The sequence below is a fragment of the Thunnus maccoyii genome, chromosome 10 (assembly GCF_910596095.1).
Source record: "Thunnus maccoyii chromosome 10, fThuMac1.1, whole genome shotgun sequence".
In the NCBI taxonomy this organism is placed as follows: domain Eukaryota; kingdom Metazoa; phylum Chordata; class Actinopteri; order Scombriformes; family Scombridae; genus Thunnus; species Thunnus maccoyii.
The window spans coordinates 4,164,964-4,189,388 of record NC_056542.1 but is presented as its reverse complement, the minus strand read 5'-3'; the positions used below and the strand labels follow the sequence as shown (position 1 = coordinate 4,189,388).

Sequence of the window (24,425 nt, the reverse complement as noted above, 5' to 3'; positions counted from 1 at the left end):
TTTATCTGCCCACGTGACCACATTTGTAGCTCAGTGAAGAGGAAGAGGATGAGTACACTCGTCTTCTTATGGTTAATATATAGTTGCAGGAAAATGTGTTGCATGGATGTTAAACTTGCTCTTTTAGTCAGTAGGCGTTGATATATGTTGTACTAGTATCTGTATGATTCATGTCTGAGTTACTCGGCTCCAGCTGTACACCTACAGTGTTTGTATGAACCGTCTACCCACACGGACACAAGCTCATTCAACAAAAAGAATTCCCCCAAATTCAGCCGCTGTCACTTTTCACGTTTCGTCTGTTGTATCAGAAACAGTCAATCGGCTTCCAAAGCAGCTGCAGCTGCAGTCAAACCAGATCTGGCTGCAGGCGAACCTTTATCGTTTTATTGCTGGTAATTTTCCTAGTTAGATAACCTCATCTACTTATGTCATTGTGAGTGCACGTTTATCTGCGTCGACTAGCTTAAAGTGTGCAGCTGACTTTTTTTTTTTTTTTTTTTACAGCAGCGTGGTTTGCATTTCTTGAGGTCAGTGTGACTGTTGACCCTTGACTTACATCTGGTTGCTTGCATCATTGTTGACTTAGGAACTTAAACTTTTGACTTCCAGTTTGTGAAATATATCAAAGTAAACATGATGAGAGGGAGAGACTTAAACACTGGATGTCGGTGTCGGTGTGCGTCCCTCAACTGGTCACCTGACGTCCGTAAACTCCCCACACAGAGCTGCAGAGTTAGAAGATCAAGGAAAGCCCCTCAGACGCCTTCTTCTTCTATCTTCTTCTTTTCCCGCTGATCTGATTCAGCGTCATTAACAGTGCTATATTTGCAGACAGTCAGATAAATGAATCGATACAGTTTCGTTGAGCCTATTTAGTTAATTTCCAGGTAATGCTGCCAATTAGAGCTGCAAGTAACGATTATTGTAATTATTGATTCATCTGAGGATTATTTTCTTGATTAATTGTTGGTCCATAAAGTGGCAGAAAGAGGTGAAAACCCTTTCTCAGATCCTAAAGTGATGTCCAAAACCCAAAGATATTCAGTTTACTGTCATAAAAGACTAAAGAAACCAGAAAATATTCATATTTGAGAAGCTGGAACCAGAGAATTATTACTCTAACTCATGTCTGTTTGTCTGCAACAGACAGAAACGGTGTAAAGATGATTTTCTCATTCACAGCGGCAAACCTCCACAGACGTAATCAAAGTCTCTTGAATGAAAGAGAACAAAATGACACATCGACCAAGCTGCAAGACAACAGGTCGTCATCTGTCGGCTTTGCTCTTTTGAAAATCCAGTCATCTGGTAAAAGAGTGAAACCAGGTGATGATTGGTTCTGGGTTTTAGTAGCCACTGAAACCCTTGGACGGAAACTAATTTCCTGCCTTGACCTTCAGCATGGAAACTCGTGATCATCTGTTTTTGATGTCGCCTGTTGCCACGGAAGACGGACAAACATCCGCTCAGAAACCCCCATGAGTCCAAAAACCACATGACTCCAACTCAGTTAGGCTTTTATTCTCTGTCCTGGGTTGAAACTTTACACAGAAGGTCCTCTAGAGTGAGTTTAGAGACTCTCATAACCCGCCGACTTTCAGAAATACTTCACAGAAAAACAAGTGCATTCTTTTCTTCATTCCCAAAAGCCATTGCGGTTGTTGTTGTTGTTATGAAGTGGTTTTTGTTTTACAGCAGGCCCGCTCATTTCCAGCATGCCTTTTGTTCACTGGTTGTTCCATATTTGTCCGTTTGCTCGCTCGTTAAACTACAGCCACTTCCAAGTCTAACAATAAGCATCAGTTCCTGAACCTCACCAGTATCCCGCACCATAAAGAGGTCAAGGGTCAGAGCTTCAGAGCGGCTTCATGACAGAAGAAACAAATGTTTATTTAATCCTAAAATAATCATTTATGATAGAGAAATGTGAGGATATGAAATAACTGCTGGGGAGAAAAGGAAGAAAGGACTTTTTTATGGCTTTGTTTTTTTAATCTCTTATGGTTCAAGATCAGAGCAGTACGATTCAACACCATGCAAAGGTTACCAAAACACTTGTAGTAAAGCATTTCACACTTTGCACATGTTTAGATTTTCATATTTTGTGAGTTTGTTTGTATTTGAAGTTCTTTCACAACTCTTCCATCTTTACTGTATCTTGAAAATAATTCAGTAATCCAGAGAGTTTTGTTGTTAAACTGAATATCAGATGAGAGTTTTGGCCTTATGAAAGACATTTGTGCTTAAAAACATAGATTTATATTTTTGGTTTTCATCTGGAACATTTCATATTGATTGAACAGATATCTTCCTGGTGTTGTTGTGTCGATCCGGGTCAAATACTTTAACACAGTGTTACAGTACGGTATGTGTCATCAGTATCTACAGTCAGACTATAGATAAATAAGTGTGATGTTCATTATTTTAGACGTGTTTGTTAGTCATGAACTTGATAGCAAGACTTACCACACTGTCTGTCTGTATGACACAAGTTAACTGTAGATTATCAGTTCTACAATACATTTTGTATTAAAACAGTGCTGGGATCAGTCATTTTCAGTCAGATTTTGTCTCTGCTGTTCTGGTTCAGTACATGAACTGCCACCTGTCACTGGGTGGGCGGGGGGTGGGGTGGGGGGGGCACTCCTGTCCTTGATGACCTTTGACTCCAACAAGCCGAGGCTGAGTCACAGCAGCCCGAACCTGTCAGTCACCTTTGTTCAGACTCGTGTAGATCAGGTGGGATTTCGGAGGAATGCAGGGCGGGGTTTCAAAATAAAGCTGTGAGAAAGAGAGAGCTGCTAGAAAGTGTGATGTTCATTATTTCAGACATGATATTTAGTCATAACTTGATAGCAGGACTTACCGTGTCAGGGCCACGTCAGCTCCACGCTGTCCGTCTGTATGACACAAGTTAAATTTAGACTATCAGTCTCAGAGTTTCATCTCACTCTCGAAAGCAAAGTGAGTAGATGTATCTCCCAAAATGTCAAACTATTCCTTTACAAATAACCAGTGACGCTTCAATTTAGAATAACACAACTCTGAGATATTGTATTTATATTAGTCAGCTCTCAAATTTGTTACACTATAGACTCAATGTTAACTGCTGAAGGACACTGCAGCAGGTCATTTGGCTGCATATGTTCTCACACTGTTCACACCTGTGATTTTTTGGCTACAGTTTGGTCTCTGAACGCTTCATTGCCCTTGTAGCTTGTTTAGAGGTGTCTTTTATGGACTCATTGTGTTATTGAGGAGGCGGCCTGCTTAGAGTGTGTTTCACCCAGTTAACCACTAGAGGGCAGAATAGACTTTTAGTCTGAAGGGCTGCAGAAGCTTCCTGTACACATCTTCAAAGCCGGTTTAGACTGCAAGTTTGTTTTATTTAACAAAAGATGCTTGTGCACACGCTCATATGAAGTGCTCCTGAGAAAGATCACGAGAGAAGATTTAAAGAGTCACATTTAACTGATGCTTTCATTCAGAATTACTTGAGAATTGAGTACAATGAGCCTTCGTTTCTGAATTAACCAACACCACAGGTTTATTTGGACAAAAACAGGAGATGCTACTTGTCAGGCAGATTAGCAACCAGACAACAAAGGCTTAAATGTCCAGTGTTGTTAATCAGCTACTACTTACTACCACTCACTACTACTCACTACTACTAAAGGAGGAACGTTTGTTAGAAGTTTTTGCTTCCTGTGTGAAAATATAATTCACAGATGTTGCTTTAACTAACAAGAATTGCTTTTATTGTGTTCACACGATGTTACAATGGCAGTGAAATTATAGTTTGACCTACAGAGAGACGGTTCAGATGACATTTTTGATTATTAACTTTGAATGAAAAAAGGATGAGGACAGAATGGACATTTCAGTGCTGTGTGGTGTCCCTGATCATTCACAGAAGAAGGTATTTAATTGTTTTCTGTATTTAAGATAGATGAGATTAGTCATATGTTCACAAAAGTACCATATCATCAATATTACAGTTCAGAGTTCTCATGTTTAAATAAAAGATAAGTCGAAATTGACTGGAATCTCTCACAACACAATATTTTATCATATAATTTTTCATTATATGATTTCTTTATAGTCACTTGATCGGTCTAATCAATCTGTAGCCAATCAGCAGGCTTTTGTTTATTGTTTATGTCAGAACTTAAGTAAAGAGTCCTACAAAGTGAGGGAACTGCAAAGAAAATGAAACCGAGCAGGTCCGGCCTCTTACAGGGCTGCCCAACACTTGTCCCAGCGGCCATGCTGAGTTATCAGTAGCAACAGATGGCTGTTACCATGACAACCGAAGACATTCTGGGTGCGGCCGTAGGCGTGACGTGTTTCTACATTTAAACTCTTTTGTATTAAAACAGTACTAGGATCAGTCGTTTTTAGTCGGATTTTGTTTCTGCTGTTCTGCTTCAGTACATGAACTGCTACCTGTCGCTGGGTGGGGGGGTCAGGGGGAGGACGTTCCTGTCCTTGATGACCTTTGACTCCAGCAAGCCGAGGCTGAGTCACAGCAGCCTGAACCTATCAGTCACCTTTGTTCAGACTCGTGTAGATCAGATGGGATTTCGGAGGAATGCGGTGCGGGATTTCAAAATAAAGCGGGGAGAAAGAGAGAGCTGTCAGAAAAATCAATGGGTGTGAAAACGTTTTTGTGTGCAAGTGTGTTTCGCAAAGCAGTATTCAAAAAAACCTTTCACCTTTGCTCCTTACTTCTTGTTTTTACTCTCCTCTTTTTCCCCATCTTTGTTTCATGGTTATCTTAAAGCAACACACTCTGGATCAACAATTAAAACTCCAAAATACAAACGTAACCGCACTCGACTGATAACGGCATCGTGAACTTTTTTCCTCGCTCGTGTGTGGAGTTTAAAGGTGAAGCCTGTGCGACCATGTTGAACCGGAGTTAGACCAGTTTTCTCCAGAATGTTATTGCTTTTTCTTTTTTTTTTTTTGGAAAGGAGAGAAGCAGAGAACAAGTGTAGCAGCTGTTTGGCAGATCAGCAGAGCAGGTTGTGAGATTCTTGGTGGTTTGGATTTGTAGGCGTCCAGGATTAGTTTCGGGATTTGTTTTTTTTGCAGAATATAATACTACATAAAATACTACATGACAATCTGCTGCTAGTAAGGACGATCTGGTTCAGAATTAATACCCAGATGTTTGTATAAGGAGTTTTTCGAGCCACTTTCCTCTGTTGATGGTCGACAGTGTTCAGTTTTTTTAAATAACACTTAATATCAAATGCTTATTTTGGAGGAAAAAAACAGACTTTTAAACCCAGAGGAATACTGAACCCACTGGATGTTGCTTTAGATGACATTCTAGCATTAATATTCAGAAACTCCATAAGACAATAATCTAACTGGATGCCTAAAAAGCAAAGCGTGCCATGTTTTCTGCATCAAGAGACTTGTTAACACAAATGCTGGTCAGTCACTTTAACAGCAGCTACATTCAGGTACTCAGGAAAAAATCTGAAACTTGTTTGAAACTCTGAGCTTTTCACTAATGTTCCTCCAAGCCGTCCGTGTGTCCCTGCACTCTTTTTTTTTTTTTGCACAGTAGCGTTAACTCCTCCCTCGGTGCCGCAGTGTTTATCTGCTCTGTTACAGTTTTCTCTACTCATGGTGTTCAGAGATATGAACAACCCAAAGTGCAGATGCAGCATGCGCACGTTTCAAAACCTTTGGAGTCACTTCCAAAAAAAAAGCGGCACAACAAACACATCCCGTTTTAATACCGCGGTACCAAACTGTCAAATTTTTTTGGCCACAAATGTGAGCAATTATAGACTTTGCATTTACACACATAATGCAGATCTTATTACAGTCAAATCATAATACTTGACTTTATTGTTTTGACAGAACCGTACATGCAGACGACAAACTGAGAGTAAATGCAAAAAAAAAAAAAGAGAATAAACCTGCAGTCATTCTACATTTTTCTCAGCCAGTTGGTGCTCCAGAGACTTCTGTCGGTGTTAAGTTTGTGATTTATCTGTTGCATCTCAAAGTAACTGTGTTTTCAAGCGTGTAAGTTAAAATCCAGATCATATGAGGATGGATGCTTCGTCTTGCGGTTTGCATGCAGCATTAGAATACGCAGATAGAAACAGATCGCACAGGATCGTGTTTGAACAGATAGATACTGAGAGAACGCCTCAGGAAACTAAATGAAAACACTCCCTGCTCCTCTTGTAAATCTTGGCAACGACCGGTGGAGCCGCGGTCCGTCTGTGAGCCCGGTGTACAGCGGGAACGTACTGTTATTGTGGTGGCTGATGTGTAATCGGAGAGCGTCGACCTAGTTTTTCGGGAGTCGTGGTATGCGAGCTGCATGAGGTCAGCGAGGAGAAGAGATAGCAACAGTGCAGAGGACGGCGAGTCTCACTCAGCAGAAGTTGAGCCTCGGATGAATTTTCAGTGTTGCACAAAGGTTAAAGGCAGCATTCGACATTTTAACGTTGTAATTTAATGTCTTTTTCTGTTGTCTGAATCATCGCTGCATCTCATTTCCGCTATTTTTCTCTTTAAATAACAATTATTTTCATTATCAATTAATGTGTTGATTATTCTCTTGATTCATCGATAAGGAGTTTGGTCCATAAAACGTCAGAAAATGGTGAAAAATGTTTCCCCCAAAGCTCAAGATGCAACCTAAACTGTCTTGTTTTGTCCCGACCAACAGTGAACAACCCAAAGATACTCAGTTTACTGTCATGGAGGACTAACTTGTACAGTTTCAGCTGTATTATTATAACATCATCATACCATTAAGTAATAATCTACCGACAGTATAATGAGATCAGTTGTATTAACAAGCTCTAAAATATTTATTTCATCATAGCCAAAAAAAAAATAGTCTGTTTTGGCTGCTTTGAACTTCCGTATTAGTGCGTCCTTCACTTTTTTTCAGTCTGTTTGACTTGCTGCATGTATGCAAATGATGAAGTTATGTGTATGTATGCAAACTACGTGCAATCATTCCTTGTGTGAACAGCAGTGATTCTCATCTGACACATCTAGGTCGTCGAGGTGGTGTTCAAAACGTTGGCGGATCTGATTTATTGATACTTCCATCGGTTTGATATTGTTTTACACAACGTCGGAGGACTCTGTAGCTGATATGAGAAGGGTTGTGTTGGGGTGGATAGCTTTGGGCCCCGGGGCCCTTCAGAGGCTTAAACATAAGAACCTGCTCAGCTTGAATAATGTATGTGCGTGTGTGTGTGCGTGTGAGCAGGCAGTTTACAAAAGATTAAAACCGAATGATTGACAGACTCGACCAGAAAGAAGACGCAGTTTGTTTCTCTGTGTACGTTAGTGAGAACAAAGCAGCAGCAGAAAGATAAGACACTGTAAATATGAGTGTGTGTGTGTGTGACTGACCATTGACCAAACAGCCTGGCGCTCACACCGAACCTTGACCCTTGTGACCTTTCATGTAGCGTCAAGCTATTTACTGCTTTATTTACTACACAGCTATTTACTGTGTGTTTGTGGGGAGGGGGGGGGGGGGATGGAGGGGCGTGGGGGAGGGGGGTTGAAATGTGTGTGCTCAGCAGTAGTAATACTGAAGCGAGTTCAGCCCTCTGATTGATTTTTTTTAAAGGTTCCTTTTTCAAGAGGTCAAAGGTCACATTACTGGAACAGGGGGTAGATGTCACTTTTCTTCTACTGGCCCCATTCCACGTCTATTTATACTGAAACTGTGTGTGTGTGTGTGTGTGTGTTTGTTTGTGTGTTGACATTGGTCAGCTGATATTGTCAACTTTGTGTGTGTGTGTGTGCGCTTGTGTGTGTGTGTGAGCCCCTCCGTATGGGGGGAGGGGCTATGTTGTCTCAGCTATTTTGGGTGACGCCCCCCTCCTCCCTCCCTGGCTGCTGCTGATATATAAACCCTTGTCAGCCACACAATCTTTTCTTCACTCTTGTTTTAGCTGAGACAACAAACCCGAGGTAAGCTTGTGTGTGTGTGTGTGTGTGTGTGTGTAACTTGTTATCCTTCGGTATGCTGTAGACATTTTTGGTTCATACGGACTGTAAAAAAAAAACCAAAATCTTGCTGTCAACAATAACAATATCTGCCTCTTCTGCTGTTATTAGGATGCTTTGACCTTTTGACCTCAGTGTTTATGGCTTGTAATGTTATTAATCCATGAATTGAGATTCATTTCTGGTAGACAGTAACACGTTCTCATGTCTGTTTTAATTGTGCAAATGTTGTTAAAAGCAAAAGAAATGTGATGAAGAACATCTGGATGTTTCCCATCCTGTGTCTTCAGGATATAGTTGTATTTAATTGTAGTAAAAGTAGCGTTAGTAGTATTTCCTGTTTGCTCATTGGAACAGCAAGTTTGAATTTCTCTGCCATCACACACACACACACACACACACACACATTCTCTAAAACTCTGCCGCCTGAGTCGTTTTCGTACGGCTGTGTGATCCTGTAAAAGAATGCAGAACATGTTTAGCCTGTTGCAGCCAAATGTGTGCTCATCTGTCCAAGAAGGAGAGTAGTTTTTTTTAAAGAGATAAAGTGTGTGTGTGCATGTCTTATTAGAGAGTCGACTTAAACAAATAAAGGAACTAAGTTTTATATTTAGTTTGTCTTCTGGGTGTTATGTTTCTGTAGGGATCAGAGTGATTTATGAGGTGCTAAGAAGCTTGATGCTGATTATGTAAGACCGAGTTGGGGGGGGGGGGGGGGGAGTGTGTTTGCAGAGTGTGTTTGTGTGTTTTTCAGTTGTTAGCTTTTCATCAGCGCTGTGGACATCTAGCACGTCCTGTATGCCGCTACGATCACCTGCAACTGTCAAGATTGTCACATCAGAAGGAGCTTTTAAGCTTTTATACATTCATAAGCGGTATACGTTGATTTATAGATACTATATGTTAGTAGATAGACGTCTGTAGAGCTGCAGTGATTAGTCAATTAAATTATTTGCCAACTATTTTGATAATCAATTAATCATTTTGGGTTATTTTTTAAGGAAAAAAAAATTCCAGCATCTTAAATGTGAATATCTGCAAAAATCTAAAAAATATCTAAAAAAAAAAAAAGGAATTATTAAACAGCAACAAAACTTTACTCAAGTTATGCACCCAGTCTTATTAGACTGGCAAATGTCTTTAGCTTGTAATAAATGTATTTAAAAAGACATTTCCTTTCAAGTTATTACCATCTTATTGGTACATAACCGTGTCATAACCAGCTTAAAATACCTCATTACACTCATGAGATATTGGTGTAAGTCCAACCACATTATGACTTAGCAGGATAATTTAGCATCATACACTCATTCCCTCCGGCGCTCCGTGTCAGCCAGAGCGAGCCGAGACCGGTTTTGTTATTTGTCGTCCGTCGTCAGTCGGGATCAGGAAGGAGAGATATTTCAGTGGAAGCCTGGACGGTGATGAAGATGTATTCTTCAGGAAAGCTGGAATCATAGCAGGAATCTACATACTTTTGTGTTTTCCCTTTTCTTCTTCTTCTTCTTTCTTTTTATCATTCATCCCATTCGTTCCAACCTGGCAGCAGTGTTACAGCCGGACCAGGCAAGACTTCCAAAAATAAAAATACGTCCATCTTATCAGCTTTATGCACAAAGAGGCGGAGAGAAACGTCCAGGCTCAGGAAGTGACGAATCAGAATAACAAACCGGCCTCTAAACTCAAAAACTAGAAAGTGTTTACTTCAAGATATTTAATTTTCAGAATAAATTAACTTGAGGCTCACCATCATCCCTAATGAGGTCTGCTAACTTTTTTTTATTTATTTATTCCTGTTGTATTTCACACAAAACTTGTAGAGAAATCAGATGTTTTGAGTCCGTTTTGCAGCGGCGGGAAGTAAAACAGATGCTGTTCAGATGCAAAGAGAATTAACAATCCTAGACTTGCTGAAGCTCTCTCTCTCTCTCTCTCTCTCTCTCTCTCTCTCTCTCTCTCTCTCTCTCGCTCTCTCTCTCTCTCTCGCTCTCTCGCTCTCTCGGCTTCCTCGCGCGGTGTCACTGTGGCTGTTTTGTGTGTTCGTTCAGCTTGTTATACAACACCGACGGATTCCAGACATCAGCTGTTTCATGACCCTGACACACACACTCTCCTGGAGGGGTTCCTCCAGGAGAGTGTGTGTCTGATCCAGGGAACAGTGTGTTCAAACACCCTCAAGATTTGACTCTATGAGTTATTTATGAATTTAATGAAAGGATGAGTTTATAATCAAGTCGGAACATGTCTTCATACCTCTCAACACACACACACACACACACTTCATCCTGCTCTTCATCTCTTCCTCCTCCCCAAACTGAAGCATCAGTTCATGATAATGAAGTATCTTCATGCTTCCTTTCAACAGTTTCACTATTCTCCAGCTCTATAATATTGAAAAACGTAAACATTAGTCTGTAATAACCTCTCTCTCTCTCTCCCTCCAGATGCCTCAATTTGAGAAGACGACGGTCCACATGAGGGACCCCGAGAGGGTTGAACAGATCATCTGTGGCCTCATCAAGGGAGGAGCTTCTAAACTACAGGTACGACATCAGGTGTTTGGCAAAACAGCACCGCCTGCTGGTAGTGAAGCTCAAAGATTTACAGCTGGTTCAATGTTTTACAATCAACTTGTGTTTTTAAAGGAAGAGCTCTGGTTGTTTTTTAAGCCCAGGAAAAGTAGATTCACTGCACAGACAGACACAGAATTGCTTATTTAGAGCTTTTCTACATCCAAACAGAATATCAGGGTTGATCAGCAATGACAGTTCAGTGTCCTCCTCAGAATCAGCTTTATTGGCAAAATATGTTTACGCATATGAGCAACTGGACTCACAATGTACGTATAGTTCCAAGAACGATATTCAGGTAGAAACACATGGACATACAGCCGAAACTAAGACAACAAAGCTGAACAAAGACAAGCAAACATTAACATAAAACTGTTATGTACAGCTTAGTGAGTAAGTCGCATATATATGTGTACACAAACAACAATGGACGACAACACACACTCTATATATACAGGTGAAATAGTTTCTTTAAACTCTAAACAGGGATATAATAGTGTAAGGGGGGGTGTTCTATTGTACGGGAAGTGTAATAAGTGGTTTTATGTATAATATAAGCAGCTTTCTTAGATTTACATTAATTTTGACACTGATGGGCAAGATGTTCATGTTATTACACAATCTGTATGTTAAACTGTAATATGATCAGTGTTACAGGGTTATTGTAGAGAGATTATGTTCTGTATGTGTGTATAGTGTTTAAGGTCACTCGCTCTTTTAGGCTCTCTGTGAGCTCCTCTGCTTCTTCTACTGTCTTTCAGTATTTAATGTGTCTGGCTCTGTTGCAGGTCATCACAGACTTCGACATGACGTTAAGCAAGTTCGCCGTCAACGGCAAACGCTGTCCGACGTGTCACAGTAAGTACAACAAGAAAAAAACACACACGAGGCATTTCCTAGTTTAATGCAATAGTTTGGGGTTGAGGATGTGAGGAACCTGCGTAGTCTGTAATCTCTGAATACATATACATACCCATAAATTCTAATATTTTCATCCTTCTTCTCTCAGATATCATTGATAACTGCAAGCTTGTGACGGAGGACTGCAGGCAGAAGCTGCTGCAGCTGAAGAATAAATATTATCCCATCGAGATCGACCCTCATCTCACCATGGAGGAGAAATACCCGTTCATGGTGGAGTGGTGAGGACACACACACACCTGCACACCCACCTGCACACAAAAAAACACACACTGTCGTGCTCACAAAAAAAATGTGTGTGTGTGTGTGTGTTTGCAGGTATTTCAAGTCTCACACGTTACTAGTGGAACAGCGGTTAGAGAAAGACAAACTGCCTGAGGTGGTGAGAGAGTCTGACGCTGCACTCAGGTATCTGTTACTCTTTGATATAATCAATTATATTATTATTGAATTATTATGTTATAGAGAGATCAGGGTGTCTTGGATCCTCCAGAGACAAGCTTTAGAAGATGTGATGTGTTTGATTGACAGGTGTTATGATATGAAACAACACCTGGATTAATGTTTTCTGATGGTGTTGAATTTTTGTTTATATCTGTAATATTTGTAAAATTAGAGAAAAACATGTTTTTATTTCCAATTACCATCCATGAATAAACAAAATGTTTATAGTTCATCTACAAGTCCATCTATATATCAATAAACCTGTCAAAAAACACTAATCAGGCCTTTAAATTATTATTTAAATTATTATGACTGTAAGACTGTACTGTATAATCACTGCTGGGTTTCAGGGAAGGCTTTGAGCAGTTCTTTGACCGCCTGCACCAGCACAACGTCCCCGTCTTCATCTTCTCTGCTGGTCTGGGCGACATCCTGGAGGAAATCATCCGCCAGGCCGGAGTCTACCACCCCAACGTCAAGGTCGTCTCCAACTTCATGGACTTCGACGACAACGTGCGTTTTATTACATTTACTTTTTTCGGAATTTCTCATCCAACCAAGTGGCTCTATATTCTACATCTTAAACATTTATGGAGTCCTTCAGTGACCACGTTTTACACTCTTAAAGAGATCAAAAAATGTACTTGACATAATCCTCGTCCACCATGTTGTTTTTCTCTGTTGGTCATTTTTATCACGGTGGTCTCACAGGGAGTCCTGAAGGGTTTCAAAGGCGAACTGATCCACGTGTACAACAAACACGACGGCGCCCTGCGGAACACGGAGTACTTCAAACAGCTGAGGGAATACTGCAACATCATCCTGATGGGCGACTCGCTGGGGGACCTCAGCATGGCCGATGGCGTGCCCAACGTGGAGAACATCCTCAAGATCGGCTTCCTCAATGACAAGGTATGATGGCCACAATGCACAAACACGGATCCTAAAAGATAGGGAAAATGTCCCGGAACATCTGTAGGTTTGGAAAAGAGAGTTCACAATCTTAAAAAAGTATAATATATAATATATATATACCGTATTTTCTCTAATAGTGGCCGGTGTTCAATTAAAAGCCGAGTCTCCAATAATGGCCGGGGTGATGGTTGACATGAACAAATAAGGGCCGGCGCACCGCGGGGGGGGGGGGGTGTTTATTTGTGCTCTAGAAACTAACCCCTGTGAAACAATTAGATATTTTTTTAATTGATCTGATTCACTGCTTTCTTACCAGCTCCATCTCTTCATTCACTCTCTAGCTCCCTCTCCCTCTTTTTTTAAAATGAGTTGGGAAACCGACAGTAAAGCCTTACTTTACTTTTAACGTTATCAAATGAAAAGAAATGTCCGCCCCCGCTCCTCTTGGTGCCTGTTATAATGTGACTGTGGTTTGTAGTAATGTACAAGTGCCACAAGATGGCAGTAGCTATAATTGAAGTACCATAAATTTTCCACCAATGCCACAACATTGTATAGAGCGAACATGGCACCAAGCTAGCTGGAGGTGGGAGGAAGAAAGTTAGCTTGGAGCTAACGTTAGAGAGACAGCTGATTGATATTTGATATTTGACTGTGCTGTTAACTGGCTATTAATGTTTATATCCAGCGCAACGTTACCTCAGATTTGTTTAGTTTTTAACTGACACTGGCCATATTTCCCCTCCTGTACTTGACCGGTCATACTTCACACATTAGTTATATTAAAATGTTTGTGTAATGTTTCACAATATAAGTCGGGAAATGAAGGCTTTTAATTTTATTCATCATAGCAAAACACAGTAACAAAAGTTACACAGAGCAAACAGAAGCAGATCAGAAAACAATGAACTAAAATATGAGCAAATATACTTATCAAACAGAGGGAATTAGGAATAAAGGCCTCTCTCGAATATAAGCCTGCTTCCATTAAAGGCCTGGTGCCCTCTGCAGTTGAGGTAAATAAAGGCCCCGGCCACTATTAGAGAAAATACGGTATATAATATCCCAAGTCACATTTGAGCGCTGAAAACATTGTCTGCTGTGAGATTTGTGACGCTGTAAAGCCTCTCCTGACAGTTTCCCTCCGGTCTTTCCTCGCAGGTGGAGGAGCGACTGGACAAATATCTGGACTCTTATGACATCGTCCTGGTGAAGGACGAGACTCTGGAAGTGCCCAATGCCATTCTCCAGAAGGTTCTATAACTCCACCCCCCAAAAGTTCACCCCTCCACCCACCTCCCACCAAATCCACTCCTCCTCCTCCTCCCATCACCCACACCCCCCACCCCCCCGCCGGCCTTTCAGACGCTTCACACAAACCTGAAGCTTTGTCGTCGGCCCAGACTGGACACTATCTAACCCCTCCCACTCACTCTGGATCCCACTAGAGTCGTCTTCTGACTCCTCTCTCTCCCCCTCCACCCCCCCCCCCCCCCCCTCCCCCCTCCCTCCACCCTCTAAAAAGCCTTTTTAAAAGACATTTTACATCTCCTGAATGAACTGTTTCAAAAGTCCATGCAGCAGCAGCAGCAAACCCGTTTCTGGTGTTTTTTTTTGTCTGTTCAAATAATTTCTGATGTTCTCTCTCTCAAAGTCATTTATGAAAAAAAGAATAACCAAAAGTGATAAGAAAAAAAAAGCCCCACAAACTCTCACTCCATCTTTATAATTTGCACATTATTGTTACCATTGTTATTCATTGGATTATTTATGATATGGTAATATTTGTCTACCATAAAGCCAGTGCCCACAGACGGACACAGTGTTATCTTTGCAGCTATCCCAGGACCTCAGTTGCTCTAATTATGTGTCTGGTAGGTTTTGCAATTTCAGTTTTAAGAGGTTATGGAAGTAACTGAATGGCAAAAAAAAGGACCTTGAAAATTATAATTCCTAGTATATATATATATATTTAAAAAAAGCTGTTGCCTTGTGACAGCAGCAGTATGATGACACAGTATTCATTTAAGAAAGTATGTCAACATGTAACGCAGCTGATCAGAGGAAAACGCACTTTAAATTCTGTGTCCGCCGGGGGTGGGGGGTCAGGTCCGCCTGCACACGAGCACACGTGTCAGTAGTTTTAATTTGTGGATGTATATACAGGTTCTTGCACAGAAAAGCCATGTTTACATAAACTCTCTTCTTAACCCCCCCCAGCCCTCCCCCCACTGTGCTCAATTGGCATCATATCAACACACAGAAGAAGAAGAAGCACTTTATTCTACAGCTGAAAGGCATATTGACAAATGTCTTTTTTTTTTTTTTTTTTTTTTTTTTACTGCATAGCTGACTCAGCAATCAAGTGTTTTTCTCCCACAGGTCACCATGACAGTGTAGGGTGTAGGAACTTGGCATTAATGCTGAAGGTAAAAAAAAAAAAAAAAGCCCCTTAAACCAAAGTAATACAATGTACAAGTACAACGAAGTGCTGCGAAATCACAGTATAGTTTCTGTCACTATTTCAGTAAACATTAAAGAAACGTACTGCTGTCTGCGGCTCAGTTTAAGTTCATCACATTTTCGTTCTGTGGTTTTAAGAAACTGAGCACTACCTCTAAAATATTAATCTCATGTTGTTGTTTTTTTGTTTTTTTTTGGGAGGTGCAAGGCTAAAATGTCTTTGTGTGTCTCAAAACGTTGCGTTGAATGTTCTCTTTGGATTTGTATGTACGTGTTTTTAAATGTGCTGCTATCACCTGCATGTTGCCTTTTCTTATTGTTACATTTATGTCAAAAGAAATGGGAGAGAAAAAAATATATATATATCAATAAAAACAAGGGGATAATGTCATACTGTATATGTGGACATTATATGGAAATGTATATTGTTTTATTTGCATTTGGAAATATTTCCAGAAGTAGATCAGCTGTGTTGTATTTTTATGAACGGACGGCTTTCTCTCTTTTCTTGATGGTGTGAAATTGAAAATGCAATAAAATGTCATTTTGTGAGGCCATGAGTGGACAGAAATCCGGACTAACATGGACCTCGTGATGAAGCCTTATTATATCATATATAGATAATAGATTATAAATTATTTAAACAGCATATAGAGTTGGCTTATAATTAGAGTAAGACAATAATATGCCATGAAAATGTTCAAGTACAAAGAAGCAGTTCTTTAAATAAGGTACTTTGACTACATATACGTACAGTGATTGCTAAAATGATGATGATTGTGACATTTTATTTGTCTAGTATCATAAATTACATAACTGCATGAAGACAGATTTCTGGCTGCAGTACCTTAAATGTCCTACAGATGGCGGTCGGTGACAACTCGAAGACATCTGGAAATATGTTCAGAAAACAACAGAAATCCCACCAACGTGGCATCTTGTATCTTCAGAAGTAGTTGCTTGAAGTATTGTAAATGTGGCTCGTTGGTCTAGGGGTATGATTCTCGCTTAGGGTGCGAGAGGTCCCGAGTTCAAATCCCGGACGAGCCCTCCTTTTTCAAAGGTAATGCTTACCTGCTTATGAATGGAGATTTATCATTAAAGCAGATTTTACGTGTTAATTTCTATAGCAGGAGAGTAAACATACATCCTCTCAATATAGAAGTGAAATAATACACAAGTTAATACACATTACACACGTTGAGAAAAAAGATAACTAAGCAACCAAACAGGATTATGTCTGTTTATTAATCCATAATGTGATATACATCAATGACATGACTGAACCACAAATGTATTTTGCATCTATAGATATCTTATCAGTCATTAATAAATGGGTGATTGATCCTTTATTAATGTTTCAGAGAGCAGAGAGAGAAAGTTTTCTTTAGGTCTGACACTATAAGTCTGTAAATACATTCACAATCACACTATATTATCATCTAATGTTCTCTAAATTAATAGGACATGACAGCTGTGATTATTTCAGGATTAAATAGACAATATTTGAATGGTAGGTTCCATTATAACCATTAAAACCATCAATCAACACTGACCCTCGATGTGAGAAAATGTATTACAGCTGCACAACAATTAATCAATTTGAATATCTACATTTTTTGTATATTCTTGGCCACTTTAGATAAAGTCTTTATGTCAGACGTAAAGAATGTCATTTAGCGTGTTTTCATTGCTTTCAAGTGTCTGACCCGAACAGTGTGTAAGAGTTAAGTTACTTGTTTAAATAGTTACACACTCTGGTGATGTGAATTAACAGCAGTTCTGGTAGAAATGAAGCCTGCTGCAGTGCAATAAAAGGCCTGTAGATGGCGCTCAGTTACCGGAAAATATATAACGGTGCTGTAAAGTTGTGAGGACTTTGTACTACGTGGCATGTACATTAAGTCTGAAAGTCACGGCTCAAAATACGTTCAGTACGTGGCTCGTTGGTCTAGGGGTATGATTCTCGCTTAGGGTGCGAGAGGTCCCGGGTTCAAATCCCGGACGAGCCCTCAACTTTTCTATATGAAGTATAAAATATGTAACGGGACAAGGTTGATCTTCAACTGCAGATTAAATCAGTGATTATAAAACTGTGGTTCAGGACCTCCAAGCGTCCTTGAGAGTGTTTCAAGGTGTCCTCAACTAAAAAGGCAATAATTTCACTATAATTACATCCATAAATATCACAATAACAGAATATATGACTATGTTGGTCATGGGTTTAATACACTTTCTGTAATAAAACATCTAAAAGTAAAAATCTTACCAGATACAAGACCCTGAGACAAAATCTTATCAAATGGGGTCTGTGGTCTAATTTGTGTCAGTTTAGGGGTTTGTGATGAGAAAAAGTTTGAGAACAACTGTATTAAATTATTTAATATACATAAATAAAAAAACACAGCTGTATGATAAGCTGTACTATATCATAAATGACATGATACTATTTATGCTACATTAGTATCATGTTTTTTTTTAAATTTTAATATTTCTCAGGAAATGCTCACATGTTTTTGTCATTCAGCTTTATGTCATATAGTTTATTATCAGTCGGATACTCAGATGTTGAACTGACTATAACTGCCATAATTTTTATGGATATAGAAAGTTTTTACTTTTAAATTAATATTTGCAAAATTTCTTGTTATTGCCTACATTGCTGAAAAAATAATTTCTTTGGTTATTAACCAAATAAATCAAGCTTAAGTTTAACATGTTGAATAAAGTGTATTTTTTACATGGGAATTTATATTATAGATTTGAATTGAGGCTGAATATGTATATTATGTTTAATCAAAAATGAATATGACAGTTATAACAATTAGCTTTTAGTTACCCACAGTTACCATTAGTGGTGGAAGGTAACTAAGTACATTTACTCAAGTGCTGTACTTAAGTACAAATTTGAGGTACCTGTACTTTACTTGAGTATTTCCATTTTATGCTACTGTGTACTTTTATACTCCACTACCTTTATTTGCCAGCTTTAGTTACTTTTCAGATTAACATTTTACATTAAATAATATATTTTGACATTCTAATTGTTTAAATTGTCAGCTATTTCCTTTTTTAAATGTGTTATGCAGTTTGTGTGAAAGATGCTATACAAATAAAATGTATTATTATTATTATTATTATTATTATTATTATTATTATTATTATTATTATTATTATATAAAAACTATGATACGCAATATGGTGCATTACTCTTACTTTTAATCTACCCAAAGTATCTATAATTGGATCCACATTAATGAACTTTGGCATTAAAATGCTCTTACATGTGTTTGTTAGTGATCAAAACAAACAATATAATACACTATAATAACATAACACAAGAAACATAACATAAGAAGCCAGTCTACATGATGAGTAGTTTTATGTTTGATACTTTAATTACATTTTGCTGATAATACTTCTGTACTTTTACTTAAGTAATATTTTGAATTCAGGGCTTTTACTTGTAATTTAGTATTTTTAGACAACAGTATTTCTACTTTTACTTAATTTAAGAATCTGAATACTTTGTCCATACTGGTTACCGTCTGGAGATCACCAATCCACGGTGATGGAAAGTAACTAAGTACATTTACGCAAGTACTCTGCTTAAGGACAATTTTGAGGTACTTGTACTTCCACTCCACTACATTTCAGAGGGAAATATTGCACTTTCTACTCCACTACATTTATTTGACAGCTTTAGTTACTTTTTAGACAAAGATTTGACACAATGGATAATATAACAAGCTTTTAAAATACAACACATTGACATCTTACAAAAAGCAGTGTGTAGTCGGGGTCACATTTCACATGTCTATGAGTTGTTAACAGCTCCACCAAATAGTGATTTTTCCCTCTAAACTTCTCACATGCTTTCATTTCAGTAAATGTTCAAACGATCCAATATTTCAGCAAAAATCAAAGATTAGAGAAAAAGTCCAAAAACTGAAAACAGATTTGTGTATCAGAACTTTGTTTTTTCTTCTTTCCTCTCCCATTAATCATCTGAATATAACTGTATATAAAGTAGTGTAAACTAGCTCCACCTCCAGCAGCTACAACAGTAACATGCTGCTCTAACACTGATGTAATCTAATGATGTCATATATAATAATATATCAGTCAGAGGGACCAAACCACTACTTTTACTGCAATACTTTTACTACATCAAGCTCATAATACTTATGTACTTTTACTTAAGTAGTATGGAGTATTTTAGACGACAGAATTTCTACTTTTACTTAAGTGAAGGATCTGAATACTACTTCCACCACTGCCAATCCAGTTAAGAAGACCCTAAAAACAATCTGTATTCCCAAAACTCAATTTCCCACCAGCCCTTGTATTTTTGTACATGCGCACTGCAGCCCAGCTTCTCCGTTGAGCGTCAGTACCATGACAACAGGACGATGGCTACAAGCAAGAGGGTGAGAAATGTGATTGCTGTGTGAACCAGGAGTAACAAAACGTCGGATTTTACTGACTGGCTCGTAAACTCAGAGGTAAGAAACACTCGTGAACACAACTAAAATGCTTTGTCGTCAGCGGAGAAGATGAGAAAACAGCAGCGTCTCTCTTCTTGATCTGCTAGCTTGTATCCAGGTAACTTGGAGAGCTAGCTAATTAGCCAGCTAAGCTAAAGTTAATTCAGCCTGTTTGACGTTTAGCTGCGAGCTAACTTACCTATGCAGGATGCCTTAGTTTGAAACCGACTTAAAACAGCCCCCGAATGCATGTATACTTCACTATTTTTACAGTTTTTATTATTTAAACATAGAGGAAGTATTTCACATGTGTCCTCCTGGGTACTAAACACTAATAAACCCACAGGTTTCTGGCTGTGTGCTATTAAAGCCCAAGAGACTATAAACTTGAATACCAACCAAAGACTACAGCAGCTAATTAACTGGCTCGTTTCTCTTTCTCTTTCTGAAACTGTGAACGGACTCTATGCTGTAGCTTTTGATTCCTAACACTTAAACACTTTAAGGCTGTTAAAAAGATAGAAGCCTTTAATTGCCTTTTAATTGCATTTGCTTGTACAACACCTTTAATTGCATTTGTTTTCTTTTGCCTTTTTTTTACATCTTTGTGCTTGTACTTTGATTTGATTCATGTCCGTTGGCTGCTTTAGCATTTTAATTTCCCTTTGGGATAAATACAGTATCTATTCATCTGTCTAAAAAGTAATTTCTCCCTCTGAAATACTGAAAGATCCCAGCTGAAAATGACAGCTCCAGTCTGACTACAAATTCTCATCTGTCAAAACGCTTGAAATTTGAATTTTCAACATGTCTAAAAAGATATTCTGACATAAAGTACATGGATATTAGAGGGTTAAGGTTAGGTCTTCTGGTAGTTGTGATATTTTATTCCATACAATCACAGCATGTGGAGGTTGCTTGTAATAGAAAGTAACTGCTCACTTTTTATCTGTGGAAAGACCTTTTGCCATAAAACAGCACTGGTAGTATGGGATTCAGCATCTTTCTAAAGGACGAGAACATGTATCCCTTGGCTGAAGGACACTGTTCCTTGTCACTATACAGCTGGATGTTGTGAGTTAAAGTTATTTGAAATTTCTTCCAGCTTTATCCTTGCAGAAAGCATTCGGCAAGGCTGATATAAAATGTATTCACAGCTAATTAAAGTTGATAAGATGTGTAACAGGCTGTGCCAAGAAAAGTCAATGAAGCACAAAGCCAAGCAGTCACATGATGATACTGTAAGTCACTTAGCCTGTTAGAAATAATGTTCATATCCCTCTTACTGCTGTCAGGAATTAATACGACTGCATGTGGAGCTGCAGCTAACAATACTGTATTATCAGAATGAATGCAGAAAATGTCTGATATTTAATTTAATTCCATGCATTTTAAATTTTAATAATTTTGAGATTTAATATTAACACCTCCACAGAGAATATCCACAATTTCCAACCTTTTAAACAAATCTTTTTTTTTATGGAATATCTTGTTAGTAGAGGTTGTAATATTCCTTTATCAGGCCTGTGTGGCAGTGTACCGTAGATAGGAGGGATTCTGGATTAGCTGCCCGTTCCACCTGCTCAGCATTTAGCAAGTAGAAAAGCTGCTTGCTCCCATCAACCCCCCCCCTCACTCCCCTTCACACTCACAATCCTCGGGAGCCATGTGACCGGTCCTCTGCTCTGCCATTGGCTGCAGGTGTCGTTATGGTGCACAGAGTGAGAGCAGACAGAGATCATAGTGGACAGTGGTCCAAGCTGTCACCATGTGAACAGCTTGAGCTACACCTTTCTGGTCAAACTGGGTGTTGTTGTAGCTAACAGCCCAACTACGGTTCTTATATTTATTGTATGTCTTAACAATTCAATTACTGTTGTTTTTTAAAGAATAAAAAACTTAATGTGTCTTTGTTTAACTATCACTCGATTAATAGTTGATGAATAAACTGTATTGCTACACATAATTATTTAGGAAGATTTAATTAAAAGTTACTGACATTTAACGACACAAATTACTGAGAAACACGTCAACCGAACACTATCTGACACAGACACACCTTATATACTGTATGTCAAGTTCATAGCAGAAGAGATTTAACATTTGACATTTTTTGTCTTTCTCTCTTTGTGCGATCAGAGGCAGGATGTCTCTGTTCAAGGCCCGTGATTGGTGGTCGGCGGTGCTTGGCGAAGGGGAGGAATTTGACCAGGGATGCATCTGTGTCGGAGACGTAGACAACAGCGGCACCGGACATGGTCAGTGTGTTGTTGCTGGTGTCTTGTGGAACCATGCAAATACAGAAAATGCGTGTCATGTATAGTAATTTAATGAGGAAGTGATGCATCACCATACAACGTACAGACTGCAGGACCACATATGAAATGAGCCCATGTTGAAGTTTAGCCATTAAATTAATATATAAAGTTAAATGTGCACTCTCATACTTTTATTATAACTTGGTTGATTGTGTAAGAGTTATTTGTAGAGTAAATAGAAACTTACCAGCCACAGACAAAAGGTAAGGAAGATGCATTTATTTGGTTGGTGATAGCAGCTTCTAGTCTGATATCTACATGTATATAATGTTATATAGGGAATTAGAATTATTGAATTGCACCAGAATGACAGTTTTTCTTCTTTGGCTTAACAGAAAAAGATACAGCATAATCACAGATCAAACACAACACTTTTACATCTAAACCCTCTAAATCAGATATTCCTTTTACTACAGAGGACAGAAATTAAACAAAAGTCAGTGATCATATGGGATGTTTTGATTTGATTTAGTTACATTTATTTCAATAGTGTGTCATGTTAGCATTTACTGATGTCTAATTTGTCAAAAAAAAAATACAAATTTTAAGTACTTGTACTGTAACACTGACGATGTTCTTGTTTTATAATTTTAGATTACATCTTGTATCTATGGAAGTTGAACACACATATTGCAAGTTGCTCTGGACTTAGACGTCTGACCCGATCTTTCAGGTCACTGCCTGGTCAGAAGTCATGTCCAGGCAGCCTAGAAGTGGCCAAAATGTAGGCAGAACACAAGAGAGGGATAATAAAACTGTTCTGTTCTCTGTTTCAGTGACAGTGACAACCTCCTGACATATACAACATCTGTATTTATCCTCCTCTGTGATTATAACATTGCAGACAAGGTGGTGGTGGGCAGCTACATGGGGATGCTGCGGATCTTCTTCCCTCATACCAATAAATCCAGTGAGGCAGGCCAGGGTTCGGCCGAGGCGCAGCTTCTGGAAGTCCAGCTTCAAAACGCTATCATCCAGGTGGAAGTGGGAAAGTTCGTCTCGTAAGTAAACGTACACAAGCCAACGCCGCCAGATGTTTAAATAGAGATGTGCTGTAGCCATGCTGGTGATATTTCTTTTCTCCGAATTAAACCTCCACGCTTTGAGAAAATCTGTAGGGTCAGGGTCCTGGTATTGTTCATTTCTGGCTTACTGTCAGCCATCGTTAATGTTATTAGTAACACCTGTTCTTTTCCTTATATGTCTGCTGTGAAAAAAGGCCTTTTGGTTTGAGTGTTAAGAATGTGTCACTCCTGATAAATCGAGTCACCGCAGATTTGAGCTCTAACACACGGATCATTGATTGATCTCTCGGTGCTCCCTTCCTCCCGCCTTTACCTGTTTTAGTGTTTTGTAGGTCAGAGTGGCATTAGCCTGATGTCCCTCTGCCAGGAAGCAACCTTAAACCACTATCTCACGAATGCAGATCTGTACCTTATTGTCTTAGGACAGATAACGGATTACGCTCATCTACTAAAGGCACAAAGAAGATGTTAGACCCTGAAGCAAATGTAAATTATATTTGTTCACTTTTACAGAAACGTTTCTGGTCAGATTCATCAAAGCTTGTACCATTTTGAAATACATATTTAATTTATGTTTTCAGATTTAATTAATCATTTCATCTATAAATGTCAGACAATAGATGTCTTTAAATCACTTGTTTTGTCCAACCAACACTCAACCAAACCATTTACAAAGATATAAAACAGACAAAAGAAGCAGAAACTCAAATTTGAGAATCTAGAACCAGCAAGTGTTTAATATTTTTTGCTAAATCTGTTGGTTATTTCTTGCGATGTGTGGTCAGGGTGCAGGGCAGTGGTGCTTTGAATTCCACTATTGCTACTATCATCAGCTAAATGCTTAAAATATAAACGTAAAATAAGAATAACAAGTTATTTATGAAGCTTTTGAGTATGTTAGAGACTATTCACAGTGTAGGCATTCAGCTAATGCTCATATTTGCAAAGGCTTGTTATTAGTGAGGCGGTCAGAGGTCATTGTTAGATAGAACCCGGAGCTGTTGATAGATGTATCGGCCCGCTGCAGGAATTGAACATTTGAGCTTTAGATTACAGGACAGCTACTCTTGAGCACTCTGGCTACTCTGGCAGCCATATCTCCTCTGTTTGTGTTACATATATGCGCTGCCTGGGAATGAATCACTGGTCTTTCTTTAACTCTGTCATGACCTTCTGTGAATTATAAGTTTTCATAGTATAGCTAACAATATAGCCTTACTTCAAACTGCCAGGCAGAAACACCCATTCATAACTCATCACACCACTTTT

General features: G+C 38.9%; 2 protein-coding genes and 2 non-coding genes across 9 annotated transcripts in view; all 4 read left to right on the top strand.

The window, feature by feature from the left end:
- The window catches only part of nt5c3a (5'-nucleotidase, cytosolic IIIA), a 32,546-nt gene extending 16,389 nt beyond the window's left edge, over positions 1–16,157 (top strand). For all 5 annotated transcript variants that reach the window (XM_042424302.1, XM_042424298.1, XM_042424299.1 and 2 more), the window contains exons 3-9: positions 10,458–10,556; positions 11,372–11,441; positions 11,593–11,725; positions 11,823–11,912; positions 12,299–12,461; positions 12,660–12,860; positions 14,025–16,157. In XM_042424302.1, coding sequence (XP_042280236.1) covers positions 10,458–10,556; positions 11,372–11,441; positions 11,593–11,725; positions 11,823–11,912; positions 12,299–12,461; positions 12,660–12,860; positions 14,025–14,126 — 858 coding nt within the window. In that variant the 3' untranslated portion in view covers positions 14,127–16,157. The remainder of the gene's footprint in view (positions 1–10,457; positions 10,557–11,371; positions 11,442–11,592; positions 11,726–11,822; positions 11,913–12,298; positions 12,462–12,659; positions 12,861–14,024) is intronic.
- Positions 16,158–16,304: 147 nt separating this feature from the next.
- On the top strand, positions 16,305–16,376 carry trnap-agg. Its single transcript has one exon. It is a non-coding gene; the product is annotated as a tRNA-Pro (tRNA).
- Positions 16,377–17,266: 890 nt separating this feature from the next.
- trnap-agg lies at positions 17,267–17,338 on the top strand. Its single transcript has one exon. It is a non-coding gene; the product is annotated as a tRNA-Pro (tRNA).
- Positions 17,339–19,708: 2,370 nt separating this feature from the next.
- bbs9 (Bardet-Biedl syndrome 9) overlaps positions 19,709–24,425 on the top strand; it is a 195,321-nt gene continuing 190,604 nt past the window's right edge. For both annotated transcript variants that reach the window (XM_042425159.1, XM_042425160.1), the window contains exons 1-3: positions 19,709–19,831; positions 21,953–22,071; positions 22,976–23,132. In XM_042425159.1, the coding sequence (XP_042281093.1) occupies positions 21,960–22,071; positions 22,976–23,132 (269 nt within the window). In that variant the 5' untranslated portion in view covers positions 19,709–19,831; positions 21,953–21,959. The remainder of the gene's footprint in view (positions 19,832–21,952; positions 22,072–22,975; positions 23,133–24,425) is intronic.